At 43.4% G+C, this 19,413-nt stretch overlaps 2 protein-coding genes and 1 long non-coding RNA gene across 3 annotated transcripts; 1 reads left to right on the forward strand and 2 right to left on the reverse strand.

The window, feature by feature from the left end:
* The first annotated feature begins 400 nt into the window (after positions 1–400).
* LOC108030272 (sine oculis-binding protein homolog) lies at positions 401–16,007 on the forward strand. Its single transcript, XM_017103097.3, is given in 7 exon segments — positions 401–431; positions 487–569; positions 1,819–2,257; positions 2,260–2,289; positions 3,692–3,834; positions 11,927–12,407; positions 14,025–16,007. Coding segments are annotated over 5 exon segments (2,496 nt in total). The 5' UTR covers positions 401–431; positions 487–569; positions 1,819–2,211; the 3' UTR covers positions 15,821–16,007.
* On the reverse strand, positions 9,341–10,167 carry LOC127011007 (uncharacterized). Its single transcript, XR_007764002.1, has 3 exons — positions 10,039–10,167; positions 9,653–9,768; positions 9,341–9,581 (listed from the first exon to the last, which is right to left on the reverse strand). It is a non-coding gene; the product is annotated as an uncharacterized LOC127011007 (long non-coding RNA).
* Positions 16,008–16,172: 165 nt separating the features above from the next.
* LOC108030271 (guanine nucleotide-binding protein subunit beta-like protein 1) lies at positions 16,173–17,911 on the reverse strand. Its single transcript, XM_017103096.3, has 3 exons — positions 17,697–17,911; positions 16,792–17,305; positions 16,173–16,727 (listed from the first exon to the last, which is right to left on the reverse strand). Exons 1-3 carry the CDS (start codon positions 17,832–17,834, stop codon positions 16,408–16,410), a joined length of 972 nt encoding a protein of 323 aa, XP_016958585.1. The 5' UTR covers positions 17,835–17,911; the 3' UTR covers positions 16,173–16,407.
* Between the last annotated feature and the right edge of the window lie 1,502 nt (positions 17,912–19,413).

A 19,413-nucleotide genomic window follows, 5' to 3' on the forward strand; every position in this document is an offset into this window, starting at 1 on the left:
TCGGGGTAGGGCGGGGAAACAATGTGCGGCCAAAAGTCAACGGCAATTAATGTTCAAATTGCAATTTTCATCAACTGTCACTAATGAGTCAGTCGCAGAAATAAAATAAATTGTTGTAATGTCTTAACAATCTTATGTTTTTGCGCATTGATGCGGCGTGGGAACGAAGGAAGTGACATCCAACACTAAACCTATCTGGCTCGTGTTCAATTTAAATTAAATTCACGACATTAAATGCCACATTTATCTACATGAATACATTGCTTGATTGGCACGCCAGCTGCTCCGCCTCTGTTTCTTCTCTGATTATGATGTTCTAATTAAGCAATTCGATTGTTTCGTCGGTCATTCTGGTTATTTAACGACAAGAACAATAGTCGCAAAGAGACTGGCACTGTCTACTGATAGTTGGTACTTGGCGTCGGCTAGTGGTAAGTTCTCGCCCAAGTACCGGGCTTATTGGTGGAATTGCCAACTGTTTTCCAGAGTCGGAGCCATGGTCACGTCCAGTTACCAATAACTCTGCTGTCCAGCAGTTGGGAGCTATAGGGGAAATGTGATTCAGCCAGGTTAGAATTTGTAATATAAATAAATAAATAACACAAATATAACACCTCTTATTAAGATATCATTAATATAAAAAATCTATCTTATTTTGCCATGAGGACAATACAAATTCCTTAAGTAAAGAATGCCTCACAAAAAAGTATAATATTGGGAATGTTGTTAAAACTATCTAATTTTGTCTTCTTTAAATCCAATGATTTCGATTAAGAATAGCGAACAGATCAATATCCATATTATTTATCCTCGGTACGCCATATTCATATACGACCTTTCTGGCTGTCAAAATGCATTTTCTCCTCGCATTACTTAAGTTGCTCCCCATTAATTTCCCATAGCCGTTCCTCTGATCTCTGCCCAAGTGCGTTTGTCTCCGCCGGCGCAAGTATTCTGTGCAAATTAAAACAAAAATTGGACATAACATAAATATCCGAGGCAGAACAAAACGAAGGCAGGTGAAGCGGTGCGATTTATTTTTAACTGCCCAACGCTCCTACGTATAGGAAATTATGCAAAAGAATCTCGCGCTGCAGCCGAGTGCAATTTCGTTTTCGTTTTCATCCGCCAGAGATGCCAGCGCCTGCGCCGCTCTCTTGAGTCATTGCACTGTGAAAAAAATCTGTAAAAATGTATGTTTTAAAGTTTCAAAAAAAGTCAAAAATAAAACCTTACATTCTTTTTAAAAATCGCAGTATGATTTCCTTATTAAAAGAAATAATTTTTATTTTTCAGAATTTTATTTTAAATCTGGGGTTCCTTATAACCACTTATATCGAACTGAAATAACTACTTTTAAAAAATTGTGATTTATTTTATTTTGAAGTAAAACATTACAACTAACCATTTACAATTTTTAGAATTTTGTATGTTGTTAGTCAAACATACTTTAAATTAAAACATTACAAATAACCACCTAAAATTTAAAATTTTGAGAATTTTGTATGTCGTTAGTCAAACATACATTGAATTAAATATAGATTGTTATTCAAATTTGTAACTTTAGCTTGAATTTAAATGCAAGGTCTATAGAAATTGTTATTTCCAAAATATTGTTTTTTTTCCGCTTTAAAAAATGCTTTTTTGTATAATTATTATATTATTTATTATTTTATTATTATATTATTTCTATGAAGCTCACTATGTACCTATAGTAATTTATTACTTTCAATTAAAAGAGAATGCTTAAATTTTAAAAATATATTTCATTTTTATTTACTTTTTTTTTTAATTTATTTTTTTTCATTTTGTTTTAAGCTTTTCTTTAAGGTTTGTTTTTTCCCGTGTGGCTGTCGGCTTGGACCCAAAGGGGGTGGCACTACGTCATCAAAATCAGACCCACAGCTGCGCCACAACGATGACGAAGAAACGAAGGCAACAGCACCGAGGCAGCGACTGAGCAGAGCGGCAGCAGCAGCAGAGGCAGAAAAGCCAGTAAAATCCACATGCCAGCGGAGTGCTGCCTCAAATGTTCATGAAACGCGGACGCGTGTGGACGTCGTTTTGCGCGGTAACCGCTTCGAAAGAGTTTTGAAAATCCGAAACGGTTTATTCGGCTTAATCGGTTGATTCGGTTGATTCGAAACGAATTCTCGGGCCGTGCATGTGTGAAAGTGAAAACGAAATGAAGAATCAAAATGAGCACGGTGCATGAGTTTCCTTGACGTTCGCTTCGGAAAATCCATCTCAAGAAAACTGAAAGAGCGTGCGAAAGCAGAAAGGCCAATTGTGAGTGAGAGCTGAACAGCACACACGCCAAAAATATAATGTTGAAAATATCTGGCTATTTTTGGAATATATATTTGTTTTTCCCACACGCTGCATTGGAAAATTTGTACCACAAGTGAAGCAACACACAAAAAACCTCGAGAAATGATAATGCTTAAAAAATGCGAGATATACGCTTTCATTTCTCTTGCATTTTGTTTTCGAAAACTTTTGAAAAACAAAACAAAGCCATCAAGAAAATAAGAACATCAGAAAAAAAGAGCGAAGAGAGCCCAAGGCGAAAGAAGAGTCAAAGTGAAATGTTTTTAATGGGCAATCAGAAATGATGAAGATCGGGTAGATATATCGGGTGGAACAAGGAATGAACGCATTAAAGCTGTACAATGACGCTACTTAAACGATCTCGGAGGGATCTATAGCTAAAACTAGAGTGTATATCAACATTTAATACATTTCCGGAAATACCCATTGCTCAATTTTGGATACACAAAAATATTCCCTTCAGATTCCGACTACTTTCCTTTTAAATGGGGCATTCACGTTTTCTATGTGATTTAGATAAAGTTAAACCGTTATAAATTCGATAAATGTGTGTCAAGGTTCAAAACACATCGCTAATTAGTAATTTTTTCTTTCTTGTTTTTAAGTTTTAATATTTTGAAGGAAATGACAACATTGATATGTCATTTAAACAAAATTAAGCCAGTAATAATTCACAATAGGTACGAGCTGAGTTCAAATACCACCGCTACTCGGCGTTTTAAATTTTTTTTTATACAGAATGAAATTTGTTTAAATCAAGCTAAAATTCTGTGACCAAGTTAAAAAATCTTCATCATTATTAACTTTTTACTCTCTGTGGCAACGTTTTCGACTTTTTCTGTCTGATTTCCTCCGAAACAACAAAAAATACAGGCCGTAGTATATATATATCCCCAGTGTTGTTGTGCTTTGGTGCTTTGTATTTTGTATCTGAATTCGAATTTGTAGTCTTGTGTCATGCGATAGGTGGTAACGTTTCGTTTCGTACGGGGTATTGAATTACAAGACACCAAAGTGCGCGCCAAGCGAACACGCTCGCTCACAGATACCCACGAACACATGTACAGCGAGGTGTATAAATATATCGCAGTCTGATTCTGAAGCATGCGTATCCAATGGATGCGAATCGGCCTGCAAAGCGGAGGCCCCAAGAATATATCCGAACCGAGGAGTATCTGAGGAGAACTGTGAACCGGTGTAATTAATTGTTTTGGGGCCGAACAGTATCCGGTGATTGATGTAGCCAAAGTTCATTTGTTTACAGTGGCAAGATCAATGACTCGGCGCCCTATAAATACAAGCAGCCCCCAAAAACCCAAGCCAAAACCCCAAGTGACCCCTGGCTTCTCTTGTGTTCCAGTTGCAGCCAAAAGAAATATTGAAAGTCCGGTCGAAATGTCTGCCAAGACGTCCCCATCGTCCACCTCCCGAGATGCCAACGTGGGATCCTCGAGTGCGCTTCCCGTTCAGATCAAGAAAGAACTGCCCAGCGACGAGATAAAGGTGAGTCTTGTGAATGAACACTTTGAGATACTTTCTTGCCTCCTAATTAATTGCCCCTGTCTGCACATTGTGCCGCCGAGTATTCAATAACAAGGATGCTGACAATGTATGGCAAAGAGTGCGTTGGATTTAAAAATAAAGAACGATGTTCTCTCTCAAAATTTGTATCTTGTATTGCTGCGAATTGCATATACTTTGAATTATGGTTATTTGTTTTTGTGCTTAGATGGGGGAAAGGTGAATAACACCCACTCGCCATTTGCGTCTCTATATTTCACGTTAGAAGTAGCTTTAAAGTGGATCGCATAGCCCAGTGAGAGGAAATTTCTAATTAGATACATTTATTTATCAAAACTTTAAAGGTATTCTAATTTGTATGGTAGCATTTGATTTCGCTCTTTAAAGGGGAAGTTTGAATAGTACCCAACAAAATTATCTTTCCAGCTGAATACCTTAAACCAGTTGAAAATACTTCAAATTCATGTTGCCTCACTATTAGTTTCACATGTATTTCAACCTTCATTTGGATTACTTCCCCCTTCCACACAGTATAATATCTTTGCATCATATACCACATTTCAATTAGTTCATCAAATCGAATCCTGAAATATTTGGAGAGCTGCATGCACATAATTAATTTTCACTTACAACCATGCGAATCCAGTTAGGGGAGCAGTTAGAAGATTTTTTTAATTTTATTTTTTTTAATATTTTCTTTTGCCTTTAGAAGAGAAAGGGTAAACAACACTCACTTGCAAATTTCTACAGTTTTTAGGTATTTATAATATACAAAAAACTATTTATTGAGTGACTATAATCTAATACCAATATAGATATAATAATTTTCGGTCCAACGACTTCCACGTAATACTCCCCATGATAAAATACCTTGGCATCAAACTTCACATCCCACATCCCAATTAGTTCCTAAAAATGGTTAGGGAAATATTTGGGGAACTGCACGTTGCACATAGTTAGTTTCCATTTACAACCGAGCGAGTTCGGATAGACGAGCCAAACGAGTATTTCCAACTAAGCACTGAAATCAAGGAGTCGGACTCGAAATGCCTGGGCCACAGAACCGAAAATCGTTTCGGCTTTCAGCTTGCAGTCGGGTGGTATTCGTTATTTTTAAATGTTTATGCAACGGCAATGATAACACAACACCCCCGCTGCACAGGATTCCCGGCAACTTTGTTGCGGACCGGGTCCGGAATTTGTAAGAGGAGTTGCCGGTTGCAGCTGAGGAGATTCAGATTGCGATTGTGATTACGCGATTACGGGCGGGCGGACGCTCGGTAATATTATATTGATAAATTCTTATAATCATTTTAACGAGTGAACGAGCGGCTCCGATTGCGATTCCACCTCCACCTCCACTCCCCATCCGCATTTGCTTTATCCGCCAAATGAGCGAAATTAATTTAATGCCACAGACAGGGACAGAGAGTCCCGGAGTCCTCGTCTCAGAGCAACATTTTTGCCGCACGTGTAACCCGATCGGCGAACTGAAATTATACCCCTTGACTTGCAGTTGGGCGCAATGATACTTATTGTCGGGCATCAAGAGGGAAAACAAAAACAAAAGCAGCCGCGGCAGCAAAACCAAAATTATTATAATGAATGAGCGGTCGGGGGCTTGGGAACTGAGTATCCACTGGGGCTGAGGTTGGCGACTGGTTTTCTAGGTAAACGTGGGAGTTATGGGGACATCTACATAGTTATTCAGGTCTGTCGTGCGATATTTGCACTGCAATGGCGAGATTGTGACTTGAATTGGCCCCTGACACACTAATATTTTTAGTGCATGACGGCGTCTTAAATATTTAATTGTTTTACCTGGATAGTTACCTTGTTCACTGAGATTTATAATATAACATAATACGATACCTGTAGCACATATCTAATATATTTATTATTGAGTTTCTAATAAACTCTTTAAAACTCCCAGTACCTGCCGTATTACCTTATCTTTATTGCTGTACTGCACCCGAAATGAATACCATTTTATTCGTTCGGCAAATTCCCTTTCACTCAGGTTCTCAATGTCGCTCCACCGCCTTTGAGTATGCAACACTTTGCTGGCTAAAAATATCAATTAAAAATATTGTAATTCATACCTTTCACTTTGGCTCACCTCACCCGGAGTTTCGGGTTCCTTTCCTCGGTCCCATAGCCTCCCCGCCAGCTCCCTGGCCATAATTACGAGCTGCATTTGCTGCAAAGACAGCAGCCAGGACAAATTTTTATATTTAATGGCTCGATGGCAGAAACACACAGCGTAATTAAACAACAGCAATAAATCGGCTGGGGGTTGGGTTAGGGATATGGAATAAGGAATAAGGAACAAGGGATCCGGGAGGAACACGAGCGCGCTTCATGGGTGCAACTTGATAGGACTGTGGTAAGGCGATATCCTTCAAGGCTTTCGCTCTGCGACCGATGTAAGGCTGGGCTGAGGCTGGCCCGAACGGATGTCTTCGGGGCAGACACTAGGCATTATCCTGGGAAGCAAATCAATAACTCTTTGTGGGCGGCATGTGGGAAAAATAGTAAGCAAAGGCCAGTGTTTGTGTCTGGTATTTTGTGGGAATTGGCCACAAATAATTGATTATTACCCTGGGATTTAAATAAAAGTCACATTTATTCTGAGATACTTTTGCGCTTTTTAATCCTGCAATTATCGCCTGCAATGATTGTCGGCAAAGTGCACTACAGTGTTATGCACATCTGAGCACTCCGCAGCCTCTTGGGGTAGTCATGTAATATGCATCGCCTACGAATCGCCACCGAGTTAAGTGATGGCAGACTCCAAGCAACATTCTACGCACATAATCCAGGGTTCCGACAGTGGGGATTGGGTTACACCCGCACAGCCGGGTGTACACTGTACTCGGATCGGCTGGGGGAGACTGCGAGGGGCCAGTTGACAATGACGATGGCGATGACACAATGACTGGCAGCCACTCAGGAGCTCGGCGAACATAGAGCGGGGCTTTGGGGCAGCGGTGGCAACTGGGCTCAAATGTCGCCGCAGCAGCAGAACTTTAATAACAGCGCCGCAGATTGGGTTACAAACAAAATAGAATATGATAAATTCTACACAAAACACCAGGAACCAGAGCTCAAAGGTGCGACGTGCGGGGCTGCCGGGGGGCGGGTTACCAAAGGAGGTCTCGTATAGTGTTGCAGTGCTCCCTGCCACATGCAACATGCCCCAACTGCCACCCCACAGCCAGGCACCCCGAAACAGCAGCTCAAATTAAAATAGCGTTAAATTAATTCGAGCCACTGCTGATGGCCCGAGTGGCCAAGAGGCAATGTGGATGGCAGGATGTGGATGGGAATGGATGGATGAATGGGTGGCTCAAGGCCCTTGACACCACCTGGGGCAGGTGCTCCCGAATGCAGCAGACGAAAAGATCGAAGTTCATGGTGGGATATCCTGTTCTCTAATTTTCAAGGGGAATCATTTGGCTGCATTTTAAGCTGACAAGGAAAAATAAAACTATATTGATAATGGTGTTTTTAGAGGAAGAACCACAGTTTTAGGTGATTATACGAGGCAGGAAATCAGGTTAAAATATATTATTATTTAACTTAGAAAATATTTTAAATATTATGTTTTCAAAACAATTTAATTATAAATGAACCCCTAAGTTTTAATCTGGTTAAAATATAATATAAGTTAACTAATAAAATAGTTCAAACAAGGATGTAAGACTTAGGTTCATCTATAGTATTATATTTTGAAAATATTTAAATTATAAGCTAAGATCAAGGGCCAAATTAAAATCAAATTGCTGTGCTTAAATTAAAATTTAGCTAAATATATCCAAAAAAGGATTGCCGACCTACCGCACTCTTTGACAACAGTGAATATAAAGCGAACCCTTGGGGTTTTTCTGTAACCCTCCTCCTGAGTGCTTGGGCCTCGTGCATGCACATATATCTCCGCCTGAGCGGTGAGCCACCCATATCTGGTGTACATTAAAATGAAATAGAATATTTCGCCGGGGAAGGGGGTGGGAACTGAAATTCGCAGAGCAAAAGCAGCAAACGGCAAAGGCCAAGTGTGTCATGTAAGAATTCAAAAGAAGGACGCGCGTCATTCAATCCTGAGCTATCGATATTCGATTTCAGCAAACTAAAAACCGACGACTGACTCTGTGCACGGGTCTGAGAAAACTAGCGTAATTCTAGAATTTGTTGCCATTGGGTGTTGTTTCCACCGCCCGACCGACCATATACCGACCATATACACTTTTTCGGGGTGGCGTTCGAGGGGCCTCGGATTGGATTCGGTCCGGACACCAGCTCTGCTGCAGCTCGGCTTTAGTTCGCCTTAGTCTCAGTTCAGTTTACTGGGTTCAGGGTGAGTTATTATAAGCGTATTGGGTTGCCCATCCCGCTCCTACCGCTGCTCCAGCCCTCCAGCCCCCCAGTCTGGCTCTCGTTGCTTTGGCACTGCCAGCAATGCCGCGTCGTGTACTTTACATTATTCTATTAGGTTTCCTAGCCGGTAACCCTAGAAGCGTATTAATGCGACCCACTCGCATAGCAGACGTCTCCGGCTCCGGCTCCGGCTCCACTGCAGCGGGATGAGGCCCTGTGGATGTCTTCGGATGGGCTCGGAAGTAGGTCAGGAAAACGAAATCGATTTCGATCGAGAGGAAAGTTGGTAATGCTTTTAATCAGTTATCGGAGGTCGGTATATAAGGTTCAAGATCTGTTCTGATCTGATCTGGACCACTTCAATCCGTTTTCACTGCTGATCTGTAGCACTTGCACAGGTCTTCAGAATGAGAATTTTAAAAATAAAAGATCATCCCACCATATACTTGAAAAACAAACCTTAGTTTACCAACCCATCGTTCAGAGCCACATCATAATATAATATATAAATAATATTACCTTTCCCGCAATTTCTCTAAAAGGTATACTTCAGTTTTTTAGAAGGCTTATATCGAAAAGCGGTTCACAATATATCTTTGCTGTCATAACGTTGTTTCTCCCGGTGCATTCAGTGCCAGACAAAGAACGAACTTGGCTGACGACTTGGAGTTCTCGGTTCCCGCTACTCACCCGTCAAGTTGGTTCATTACGATTCATAATAAAAAGGCGAATATGATATGTTTTTGTAAGTTGAGATTTTGCGAAACGAAAGAAAACACAACCAACTTGGAACAGTCAGATAGAGAACGTGGATTGCAAATGTATCCACCGGATTCTTGGGCAATAATTACGAAAAGCAAAATGAAAATGAAAAGCCAACCATGAATCTGAAGAGATCTTATTGCTTGGCTGGGCGGGGAAGGAAGGGAAATTCCAATTGGAAGTGTAAAGGTAGACGTGTGAGTTTGTATTCTTCTTAAATCATACTACGTTCATACATACCGCCGGGCGGGCAGAGCGAATCAGATCCCAACTCCATCAGCAACAACAGACGGCATACGATTTCAGTTTTTAATTAATTGATTTTTATTCGCATTTCGGTGTAGGGTTTCAAGCATGGGCGCGAGTTTGAATGTCGCTGGCGGAGTAGACACTGAGAAAAATATCCCATATTTTCTGCATAACAAAACTTAATTTAAAGAAAGCGGTATAATAAATTCGTTACTCTTAGATATAATCATTGTCGATCCTTTAAATTGTATATATGCTTAAACAGTATCAATATAGCCATGTCCGCTTGTCCGTCCGTAAGTCTGTCCGTATGAACACTGATATATCGGACATTTAAAGAGCTAAAAATATGACAGTAAAATCATTTTAAATCTAAAAGTTGAATTGCAAATAAATATATATAGATACAGACATTTTACTATGGGGTGGTCCTCTTGAGTCGCCCTATTTTTCTCAGTATAGTTCCGACCTCTTTGGTCTGCCCCACGAACCCGTTGAGCCACTGTCAGGCAGCAGAGAGCTGAAAAACTGAACGAACGCACAAATCAGAAATTAAAAACCGAACATAAATTAACAGACAAATGATACTAAAAACCGAGCTGCCGAAAGAGACGGCGCATGGGATAATGAGAGAGACGGAGGCAGTGGAGTCGTATCTCCAGCTCCGCCCCTCCGCTCCTCCGGTTACGGTTACTGCAAGATGCTGAACTTGAGCCGAGCGTGCGTCGCCATAAGCCCCCTTCCGTAACCCCCCAGCAGACAGATATATATATCCATCCCACCTGGACGAGGTCGCACCTGAGGCGTGTAATTGATACGCTCAGGCAGCCGTCTCCGGAGATTTTATCGTGCGAATTGTTAATACTCTTTTCGCTTCTCGCAGCCGCAGACAGCGAGAACCTGAATGCGAATGCGATTGTCACCGATACGCGAACTGCAGGAAAGAAACCAAGCGAGCGTGTGAGCGCTCTTCATAGCGTGCGAAAGAGTAAGGGGCTCTAGAGCGAATGAGACGGGTGCAGCGGTGCGAAAGGGAGGGCCTGAGGGGGTCCGATAGAGACGGCGACTTATTAGACGACTTGCATTTGTCAGCAAGTTGGCAGCAACGCTTAATTTGAAGAGTATCGCATGACGCGGAGGATATCCAGTTTGTCTGGAGCTCGTGATAGATGCAATGAAGGCGATGAATCATCTGGCCAGTGGCCAGCATTGGCCAATTGTGGGTTCGCCTTTGGCTGGGTCGCGCGGACCAATTTCCCCGGAATCTCAGCACTGGACACCCCATTGCGGTCACATGGCGTATGAGCAATTTGGCATTCTGCAGAAGCAGATATCTACGGGAAAATGCAACCCAAAAGGGCTGCAGAGAAAGAAAATACTGTGTCATATAGTATATTGATATCTGAAAATGTTTTTTATAAGATGTAAAAAATTAACCAACGATAGAATAGTATGAAATGACATAAAACATAAAACTTCCTTAAGAGGATTATATTTTTACTTCCTAGCTGTTGCAAATATTAATATTGTCTGTTAACCCCATTGGACCCCGCCACTGCCTAAAGACTTTGTGCAGTAAAAACCACGTTAAATTTGAGAATTTCAATGTAACCTGATCCCCAGTTTGTGCAGCTCTCACAGCCTTGTGTGAAATTCGTATGTGCAGCAGGGGCAGGCACAGAAAGATACATATGTGCACATATCTCCCCTGGGATTGGAATGGAAATGGGAATGCAAGAGCCAGAAAAACACAACTTCAAAAGCCGCAAATGTCTTCTGCATCTTGGACTTCAGGACTGAGGCTGAAGAAGAAGAAGACACACGCAAGCCGACAGAGTTGGTCCGGGGTATTGGATATCGATGTCACTTCGGGGAGAATCAAAACAAGGGGCGGAGATACAGGAGGAGATACCCATAGCCTTGTAAAGGAAGTATGCAAATGCCTCCCACTGGGGGCCCCCCAAAAAGCCAAATAGACCGGCCCTCTGGCCGTAATGAAGCGCTCTGTTACCTGTTTGTGCGGCGATATGTTTGTGGAAAATCGGTTGTGTGAGGTGTTTGATGCGTGGCTTTATCCCCCAGAGTTATCGATTACCCTGCAACTTTGCCAGCCCCAGGGGAAAGCGCTTTGATATGGTTAGCTAAAAGCTTGTGTAATTGGTCCTTGAGATCAGAGGTCATCGGGCAAGGGAATCTATGTATAATTAGTGAGAGTATCGTTTGCCTTGGCGATTGTGTTCTTTACTGTTTATGCCTTCATATATTGGCCGCCGTTTCAAAACCAGTAGTTGACCGCAACTTTACACCTGCCTGTTTGTACATCACTTCAAGTTTCAGCTGCTAGTTAGTACACACGAAAAAACTTTAGATAAAACTTACCACTACAATAGTTGAAAGGATACAACCATTTTATGGTGGTTTTTCTACTAAATAGTAACTAAAGCAACAATAAAATACACTTTCACATTTTAAGGAGTTTTTAACCAGTAACATTTGGAAGAGTATAAAACAAATGACATAAATGATTGGTCATTTTGACCTATTGAAAGCAAACATCTGGTAAATAAACTCAAACATAAAGTATTCTATAATTACATTCTAAATCTGCATAATACAAAATGTAGTGCTTCAACTTTATGTGAATTTACTTCCCCATAACTTATCCTTCTGCGTTGCATCCTTCCAGGAATTCGCGCACAACACCATGAACGAGCTGCTCGGCTGGTATGGATTCGAGGGTGTGGATGTGGATCGTCTCGAACTGACCGCCAAGACATCGCGCCTGCTGCAAAGTGCCGCTGCCGCCGCGGTGGCCAGCCAACAGCAGCAGCACCACCAGGGTCACCAGAACCACCAGCACCACCAGGTGGAGCAGCATCCCAGTCTGGAGAGGAAGCGGGGCAGTCTGCTGCGCAGCAGTCGCAGTTCCCTGGCGGCAGCCTATCACAATAACAACAACAATGCCAGCAGCAACAAGAACAATGGGGGAGTCGGCGCGGTCGGTGGGAGTAGCAGTGGGAGTGGCCGAAAGGGCGGTCTGCTGAACTGCAGCAGCACTACCACCACGCCCTCGGACCACGACACTCGCAGCTCTCGGGAGGAGGACTCCAAGAGTCCGCATTCCATCGGAAAACCAGCGGGAGCACCGCAGACGGAGGAGAAAATAGGTGCGTATGCCATAGAAGGGGATGTCAGGATGTACCAGAGATTATATAAAATATCTCGAAATTAAAGTAGTAACGTTCAGCCGATCTAGCCTTGTCCGTCTAATTATCTGGCCGTATCGCGAAAAATATGAAAGCTAGAGAGTTGGTATTAACCATTCCAGAAACAGTCAATAGCTAATAGATGTTCTCTAACTACAATCCAATAATCACATAAATCGCAATAATATAAACAAATTAAAAATTAGTAAGTTAATAAGCAAAAAAAGGTCTTACATGAGAGGTGGTACCGGTATTGCTCACTAGGTGGCGTCGAAAGATATAGCATAGAATTTAATTTTACAATTGAAGTTGATAATCTGCGTAAAGGGTATCTGTTAGTCGAGGACCTCGACAATACCGGTTTTCCATGTTTTTAGTATACACTATGTTATCAATACGAATACACTTTAATAACCTCGTAAAGGGTTAATTTGGGAAAATATTCATGAAAAACGCCAATAAAGGGAGACAAGAAAATAACGTATTTTGTATTTGTAGTTTATGTGTTTTTTGGATGTGTAAAACTAAAGAGCCAAATTTAAAGTCATAGTGCAACGGGTAACTCGAGCCAAGAGTAACCGAAAATTGACAGCCGTAGTCAAAATCAAAAATTTGTAATCGACCTAGAAACCTCCCTGGCCCACAACCCGCTCACAATCTGCATGTTCTGGTGGCTTTTGTTTTTCGAACGGAATTCGATAACTTGGACTTTTGTGCTCCCCCGAATCCCCCCAATCCTTCAGTGCATTCGGAGCCACAGACAGGCTCGACGAAACTGTGCTAACTTTTCATCAACTCCGGCCGGAGTTTTCCGATGCCTGCATTATCGAATAACAGATTCATTAAGAGCCAAATATGGTTTACACACTTTTGGCCAGCAGGGAGCAGGATGTGCCGGGCCGTATTAGGAGTAGGATATCCAAGGAGAAAATCCAATTTGCATTTCGCAGGGAATTAATTTTCGTTCCGATAGTACTTTTATGATTTCAAAGTGCGTTCATGAATTCATGGCTCGCAAGGCTTTTGAAATACATCCTATGATTAAGGTGTTCGCTTAACCTTAGGTGCTTATGTGGTTGTTTTCTATTTATAATGCTATTTAGATTACACACCAAATCTACAAGAGATTTAATGAATGATATCTAAACTATTCCAGTTAGTAAGTTAATAAGTTACTCGTAGAACAAAAGAGTATAGTAGATTGTTGGAAAGTGTTTAAAAGGTATAGGGAGTGTTTCAAGTCAATCGGACCTATAATTAAGAGCTTTACCACGTTTTGCAAATTAGTGGACACATAATCTCAAATAGACTGAACGTTTTCCAATTTGTTCACTCTATTTAGAACATTACCATATATAACTGAACAGAAGAACTTCGATCTAAAAGTGAACATAGTTTTCTGATGATCCTGATGTGGCTGGAAGGTTTCAACATTTTTTGATAATGGAAGCCATCATTTTTAAAATTAACAAAATTTATTTAGCCTTAGATAAACAACAATTTTTTATTTAACTTTTGTTAAAGTTAGAAAACTGTTTATACTTTGGCTCACCATATAATCTCTTGCCTCCTCCACAGACTTCAGCAACTGCTGCTGGTGCCATCGACCGATTGCGGAGAATGCGCCGGATTACCTGACCAGTTGCGACGGACCGCGGTACTGCTCCGAGTCCTGCTTCGCCCAGAGCCGGCGGGCGTCCTTCAAAAAGGCCAAGACGTGCGACTGGTGCAAGCACGTGCGCCACGCAGTGAGCTACGTGGACTTCCAGGACGGCGCCTCCCAGCTGCAGTTCTGCTCGGAGAAGTGCCTCAACCAGTACAAGATGCAGATATTCTGCCACGAGACGCAGGCCCACCTGGACATGCATCCGCACCTGAGGGATCAGGCTCTGGATGCGGGCAGCGAGGCTGGCCTGATTACGCCGGACCTGTGGCTGCGAAACTGCCGCAGTCGCTCGGCCTCGCCCGCCTCCACGCTATCAGTGTCTCCGGGTCCACCTGCCCTCCCAGCAGCTGCCAGTCGCTGCCCGGACTCGCCGCCTAGTCATCATCCCACCAAACCCCTGATCTCAGTGGCCCCCGTCTCCAAGTTGCTGGCCCAGAAGAGTCCCGGTCCCGCCGGAGCTCAGCCTCCACCGCCGCCGCCTGTCCAGCGTCATTTGGGCGCCAAGTTGGGTCGCCGGAAGCGCCGAGGCCTCTCCTCCTCATCGGGCTCGGAAACAGTTGCCAGTCTGCTGCAGAAACAGCAGCAGCAGCAACAGCAGCAGCAACAGCAGCAGCAACATCAGCAGCAACAACATCAGCAGCAACAACATCAGGCGACTCCCACATTAACTGCTGACTTTGCGGGCTCCAGTGTTCCACTGCCTCCTCTATCGCCCATGTCAAATGTCCAGGAGTCACCACCACAACAGCAGGCGCCTCCTCAGGTGGCTCCGCCATCAGCTCTTCCAAGAGGACCCACGGCCATCCCGGCCAGCTACTTCGCCACGCCCTCAAACGGTGTGCCCATGGGCCATCCATTCGTGGGACGTCCGCCACCGCCGCCGCACCACTTTATGCATCCTCCGCCACATGGCATGATGCCCCGCGGCTTTGGTCCTCCCTTTGGTCCGCCACTTCCTCCACAAATGCCCGAGCTAGGATCCCTGCTGGGCGCTGTTCCGCCGGTGACTGTTATGGTGCCCTACCCCATCATCATCCCCCTGCCCATACCCATACCTGTTCCTCTGCCTGTGGTGGATTTCTACAAGGCACACCTAACTCCCGAGCAGAGGAAGCGTTTCGACGAGGAGCGGGCTGGCCCGAGCCGACAGGAAAACCAAGGACAGCAAGAGCAACCAGTGGAGCCGTTGGACTGCAGCAAAACTAGAAGTGACCAAGAGGAGGAAAAACCAGAAGTGGAGAAACCAAAGGAGTCTCGCGAGGAGTTGAACAACGATCAAGAGGAGGATGACAAAGAATCCATACCAAAGACAAATCCAGACAGGAACACCACCCCGGCTTCGCCATCAGTCTCGCAGGAATCGTCTTCCTCGCCGCAGGAGACGCACTGCATCGTGAGGGATGCTGCGCATCCGGAGACTGAGGCGGACAGCCAGAAGCTGCCCAAGCTAAAAATCACGCGGCTGCAGACCAAGCGGACGCTCATCCAAACCAAAGAGGCGGCGGCCGAGTGCAGTCGACCGCTGCGCAAGCGCAAGAGGATCATCGACTGCGATTTCCAGAAGATGGCCGTCAAGGAACCAGAAGTGGCCACAGACGGCTCCCAGAGCAACAGCAGCAGCAGCATCAAGGAGGCGGATCCGGATGCAGAGTGCAATATGAGCAGCAACCACAGCAGCAGCAGTGGCCAAGCTAAAGCTAAAAAGTAGATGTACCCTTAGATTTACCCTTTAAAAGTAGTAGAATGTATTTATCTATGTATGTGAGAGCGTGTGTCAGTGTGTATGTGTAAGCGGAAGAGGAAAAGGAGTCCGGGGGAAAAAAGAGAGCTAGCGGAAGGCACCAAGTGCATGCGGTAATCAGAATTGAATCTTAATAAACTAAAATATAACTTATTACAGGGAAAAGTTTGTAATTATTGGGGGATTTTCTTAGCTAGACTACTAAGTTCAAAATACAAGTATCCTAGATGGCCACAATAACTTTTTATATAAACTTTAATAAGATTACATATACTTTATTCAAAAGTCTCCCAATTCTTCAAGGATTTCCAATAGAAAATTAGTTTTAGTTACTTAATTTAATAGCTGCAGGCACCTACGATATGTATGTTGCCAAGACAATCCGTTGGCTTCAAACATAACCATAATCAGTAACATTTTCCGAACCGGAGCCACTATCCAAAGGTCATTACAAAAATACTTGTACATGGAAAATTGGTTCAGGAGGATTTCTTGACCATTGCAAGTAAGGGTCTCTGATACAGACACTACAACACTTAAGAATAGATCGCAGCTCAGTTGTAGAGGTCCCACAGGGATATTTGGCTGTCCATGCCGGCTGCCGCCATGATGGGAGCCCGCCACATGGCCACCTGTTGGCTGGAGTAGGCCAGGTCCATTACTCCGCCATTTTTGTGCTGCGTCAGCACGGCCAGTGGTCGGAGGCTTTTCCACGAGAAGATCCGAATGCGTCCGTCCCAGCCGGCACTGGCAAACACCTTCTGGTCGGAGCGAATTCGGACGCAATTCACTCCTGGATTCTTGATGCTCAGCTCCGAGCCCCGCTGTAGTTGCATAGACGGTCGTTGGTAGCTGAAACTAATTAGTTTGTCGGCTGTAATTAAGAAGAACCAGGCTTAGGAACAGGGAAATGTATTTATACTCATAATCGGACTTACTAGGACTACCCACAATGCCGCGATTCGTCACTGGATCATAATCCACGCAGGTGGCATCCTGCGCCAGCTCTAGCACATCCACAATGACGCCCGAGCTGATGTCCCAGGTGAGGAAGTGACCGGACTCGTAGCCAGCCAGCAGGAAGAGCTGCGAGGCGGACTCGAAGGGCTTGAAGCAGGTCACACTGCCCAGTTTTGGCAGCTGCGGGTCCTCTGGGGTTAGCATCTGGGTTGGGGCCGCTGCATCTGTTACATGGAGCACCCCGATGGAGGACTCCTCGCAGGGATAGAAGAGCAGCTGCTCATTGGTGTTGCTGGTGCCCGTGTGCAGGGCAGATCGACAGTAGCCTAGGTGGTTGCCTGGAATGCTGCGCTCCTTTACGTAGCTACTGCCGCCGATGGAGAACATGGTGATGGTGCCGCCCTTCTCCTGGGTCACCAGGCGATCGGGGGTGTGGTGCAGGCTGGTTATGGGGTCGGATCCTACTTCGAAGTGCAGGGCGGAGCGGTTGGTCTGCAAGGGGAGCAAATTGGTTATTTAAAAAATGGAATATATCAACAATAAAGTACCTAGGGGAGAATACAAATCTTTGTACATGTCTTTATTTTGTAGAATACATTTTTTTTTTTGTACCAAACTTGACACATATATATTTTATAGCTATCTTAAGCATGATAATCGAAAATAATGTATTTCGTGCCACTAAGTTTCTTTGAAAAATCTTGGCACCGGCAGCGCGTTGGTGCTATAAATAATACAAGACAGTTTTATCAACATCGGGCTATAAACATAAAACTAAGTATCCACAGGTAAAAACGTAAAAATATATGGCAAATATAGCAATTTAAATTTAATTTATTAATTAGTTCCTTATCAACAGATAATGTAAATATGAGGTTATCACCTGCAAGTCCCAAAGGAAAACACTGCCTTTAATGGTTCCCGCCAACAGGCGATCGTTTTCCTGAAAGCAAAGTGAGTTCACGGCTCCCATGTCGGGGGATCGCAGGCTGAATACAGGGTCTGGTGGTAGCACAGCCATAACTAGTTTTATTTAAATTAATTAATTAAAATGAGTTTGTTTTTGTTTGGTCTCGTGGTAGTGTGGCCGTTGCGGGTGTTTTCAAAAAAGATAAGAACAAAGCTATCGATTTTTGATCGGGAGCGTTGCCAGACGTGGCTGTAGTTCTGTGCTAAAAACGATAGAGGGAGCTCCACTTGGCGGCCTTCAAGCAAAATTCAAACAATATCAGCACACCGAATCTGGTTGTTAGGATAGCCAGAATTTAAATAAATTAACTAAAATGAGTTTTTTTTAGAATTTTCAAAAGAGATAAGTCATTTTTCGTTGATATCTCTGCCAGAAGTTTCTGTAGTTCCTTGATGAGAACGCTAGAGGGCGCTGCACCTGGCGCGCTTGGCATAAAATTCAAACGATTTGCCGCCAGCAGCTGTGTGACCCAACGCAAGACCCTCGACGAATGTTTTGCGTTTTCATTGGGCGTAGTAGCCTCTTGCGGAGAAAACGAGCTTAAAATTTTACAGCGAAAAATCATTAAGTCGCTAAATGCGCGGACTATTAAAAAACATAACGTGCACCGGAGACTTACGCGGCTTTAATGGACTTTGTCAGCGGTCTCTCGTCTCTCATGTGGCCTAGACGCTAAGGCCCGAATCGTAAAAGACTTGTCAGCCGCGCGCACTTGGCCAGATTGCGAGCGAAGAAAACGGCCCCAAAAAAGAGATATACTCATATGTGTATATATAGAGTCCATTCTGCCGGCCGTCCGCAACAAAGATCGCAAAATAAACATGCCATAAGCTCGTTAATCAATGCTAAGTTGACAGTTTTAAGTGGTTTTAGCGAGCCAACACCAGCGCAAACGGCAAATAAGTCGGAGACTCCTGTTGTGCCGCAGGCTCTGCATGATTTACGGTCCCAAAAAAATGCGCTATATTTTAATTGAGTGCAAGAATTTATTTGAAACTTGAAATCGTTCGTTTTTGGCTTCTGCCGAACCAAATGATTTTGGTAATGCAAGGCATAAAGAAGTTTAAATATGTATATTTTAAAATTTCACGAGTTAAAATAAAACCTTGTCACACCCAGGTGTAAAAAAAGGTTAAAGTTATCTGACAAATAAAATAATTATCAATAGGAAATTGAAAGCAAAATATTTATTGCTTTGGTCGACCGAATTGGGTCGTTCCTTCGATTTGCCAATTTTATTTCAGTGCAGTTGAACTTCCCTAACACAAAGTACTTGCAAGTCGAAGAAGCGTTATTGGCAATAGAAAACATTAAGGCTCGTAAAATATATTTTATTGCTCGAACATAGCATAACATAACAGTACATTTGGAACTGTCTTGTTTTTTCTCATTTACAATTAGTCGATATCTTTAGCCATTTCACAGGTGCTCACTCCCGGCATTTAAAGTGCACTCTTCCGCAGTTGACTAGACAACCAGACGCACTGGGTAATTCGATGTGGATGCAACAAGTTAACACGTTTTGTCTCACCCTCGCTCTTACCCAAAAAACCCGACCCTTTTGGCCCCATTCAGACGTCTGGCAAACAGTTGAAAATGAGGCTATAAGTTCATTTAACTGCCGAGCCAA

The sequence above is a fragment of the Drosophila biarmipes genome, chromosome 2R, assembly GCF_025231255.1.
Source record: "Drosophila biarmipes strain raj3 chromosome 2R, RU_DBia_V1.1, whole genome shotgun sequence".
In the NCBI taxonomy this organism is placed as follows: Eukaryota; Metazoa; Arthropoda; class Insecta; order Diptera; family Drosophilidae; genus Drosophila; species Drosophila biarmipes.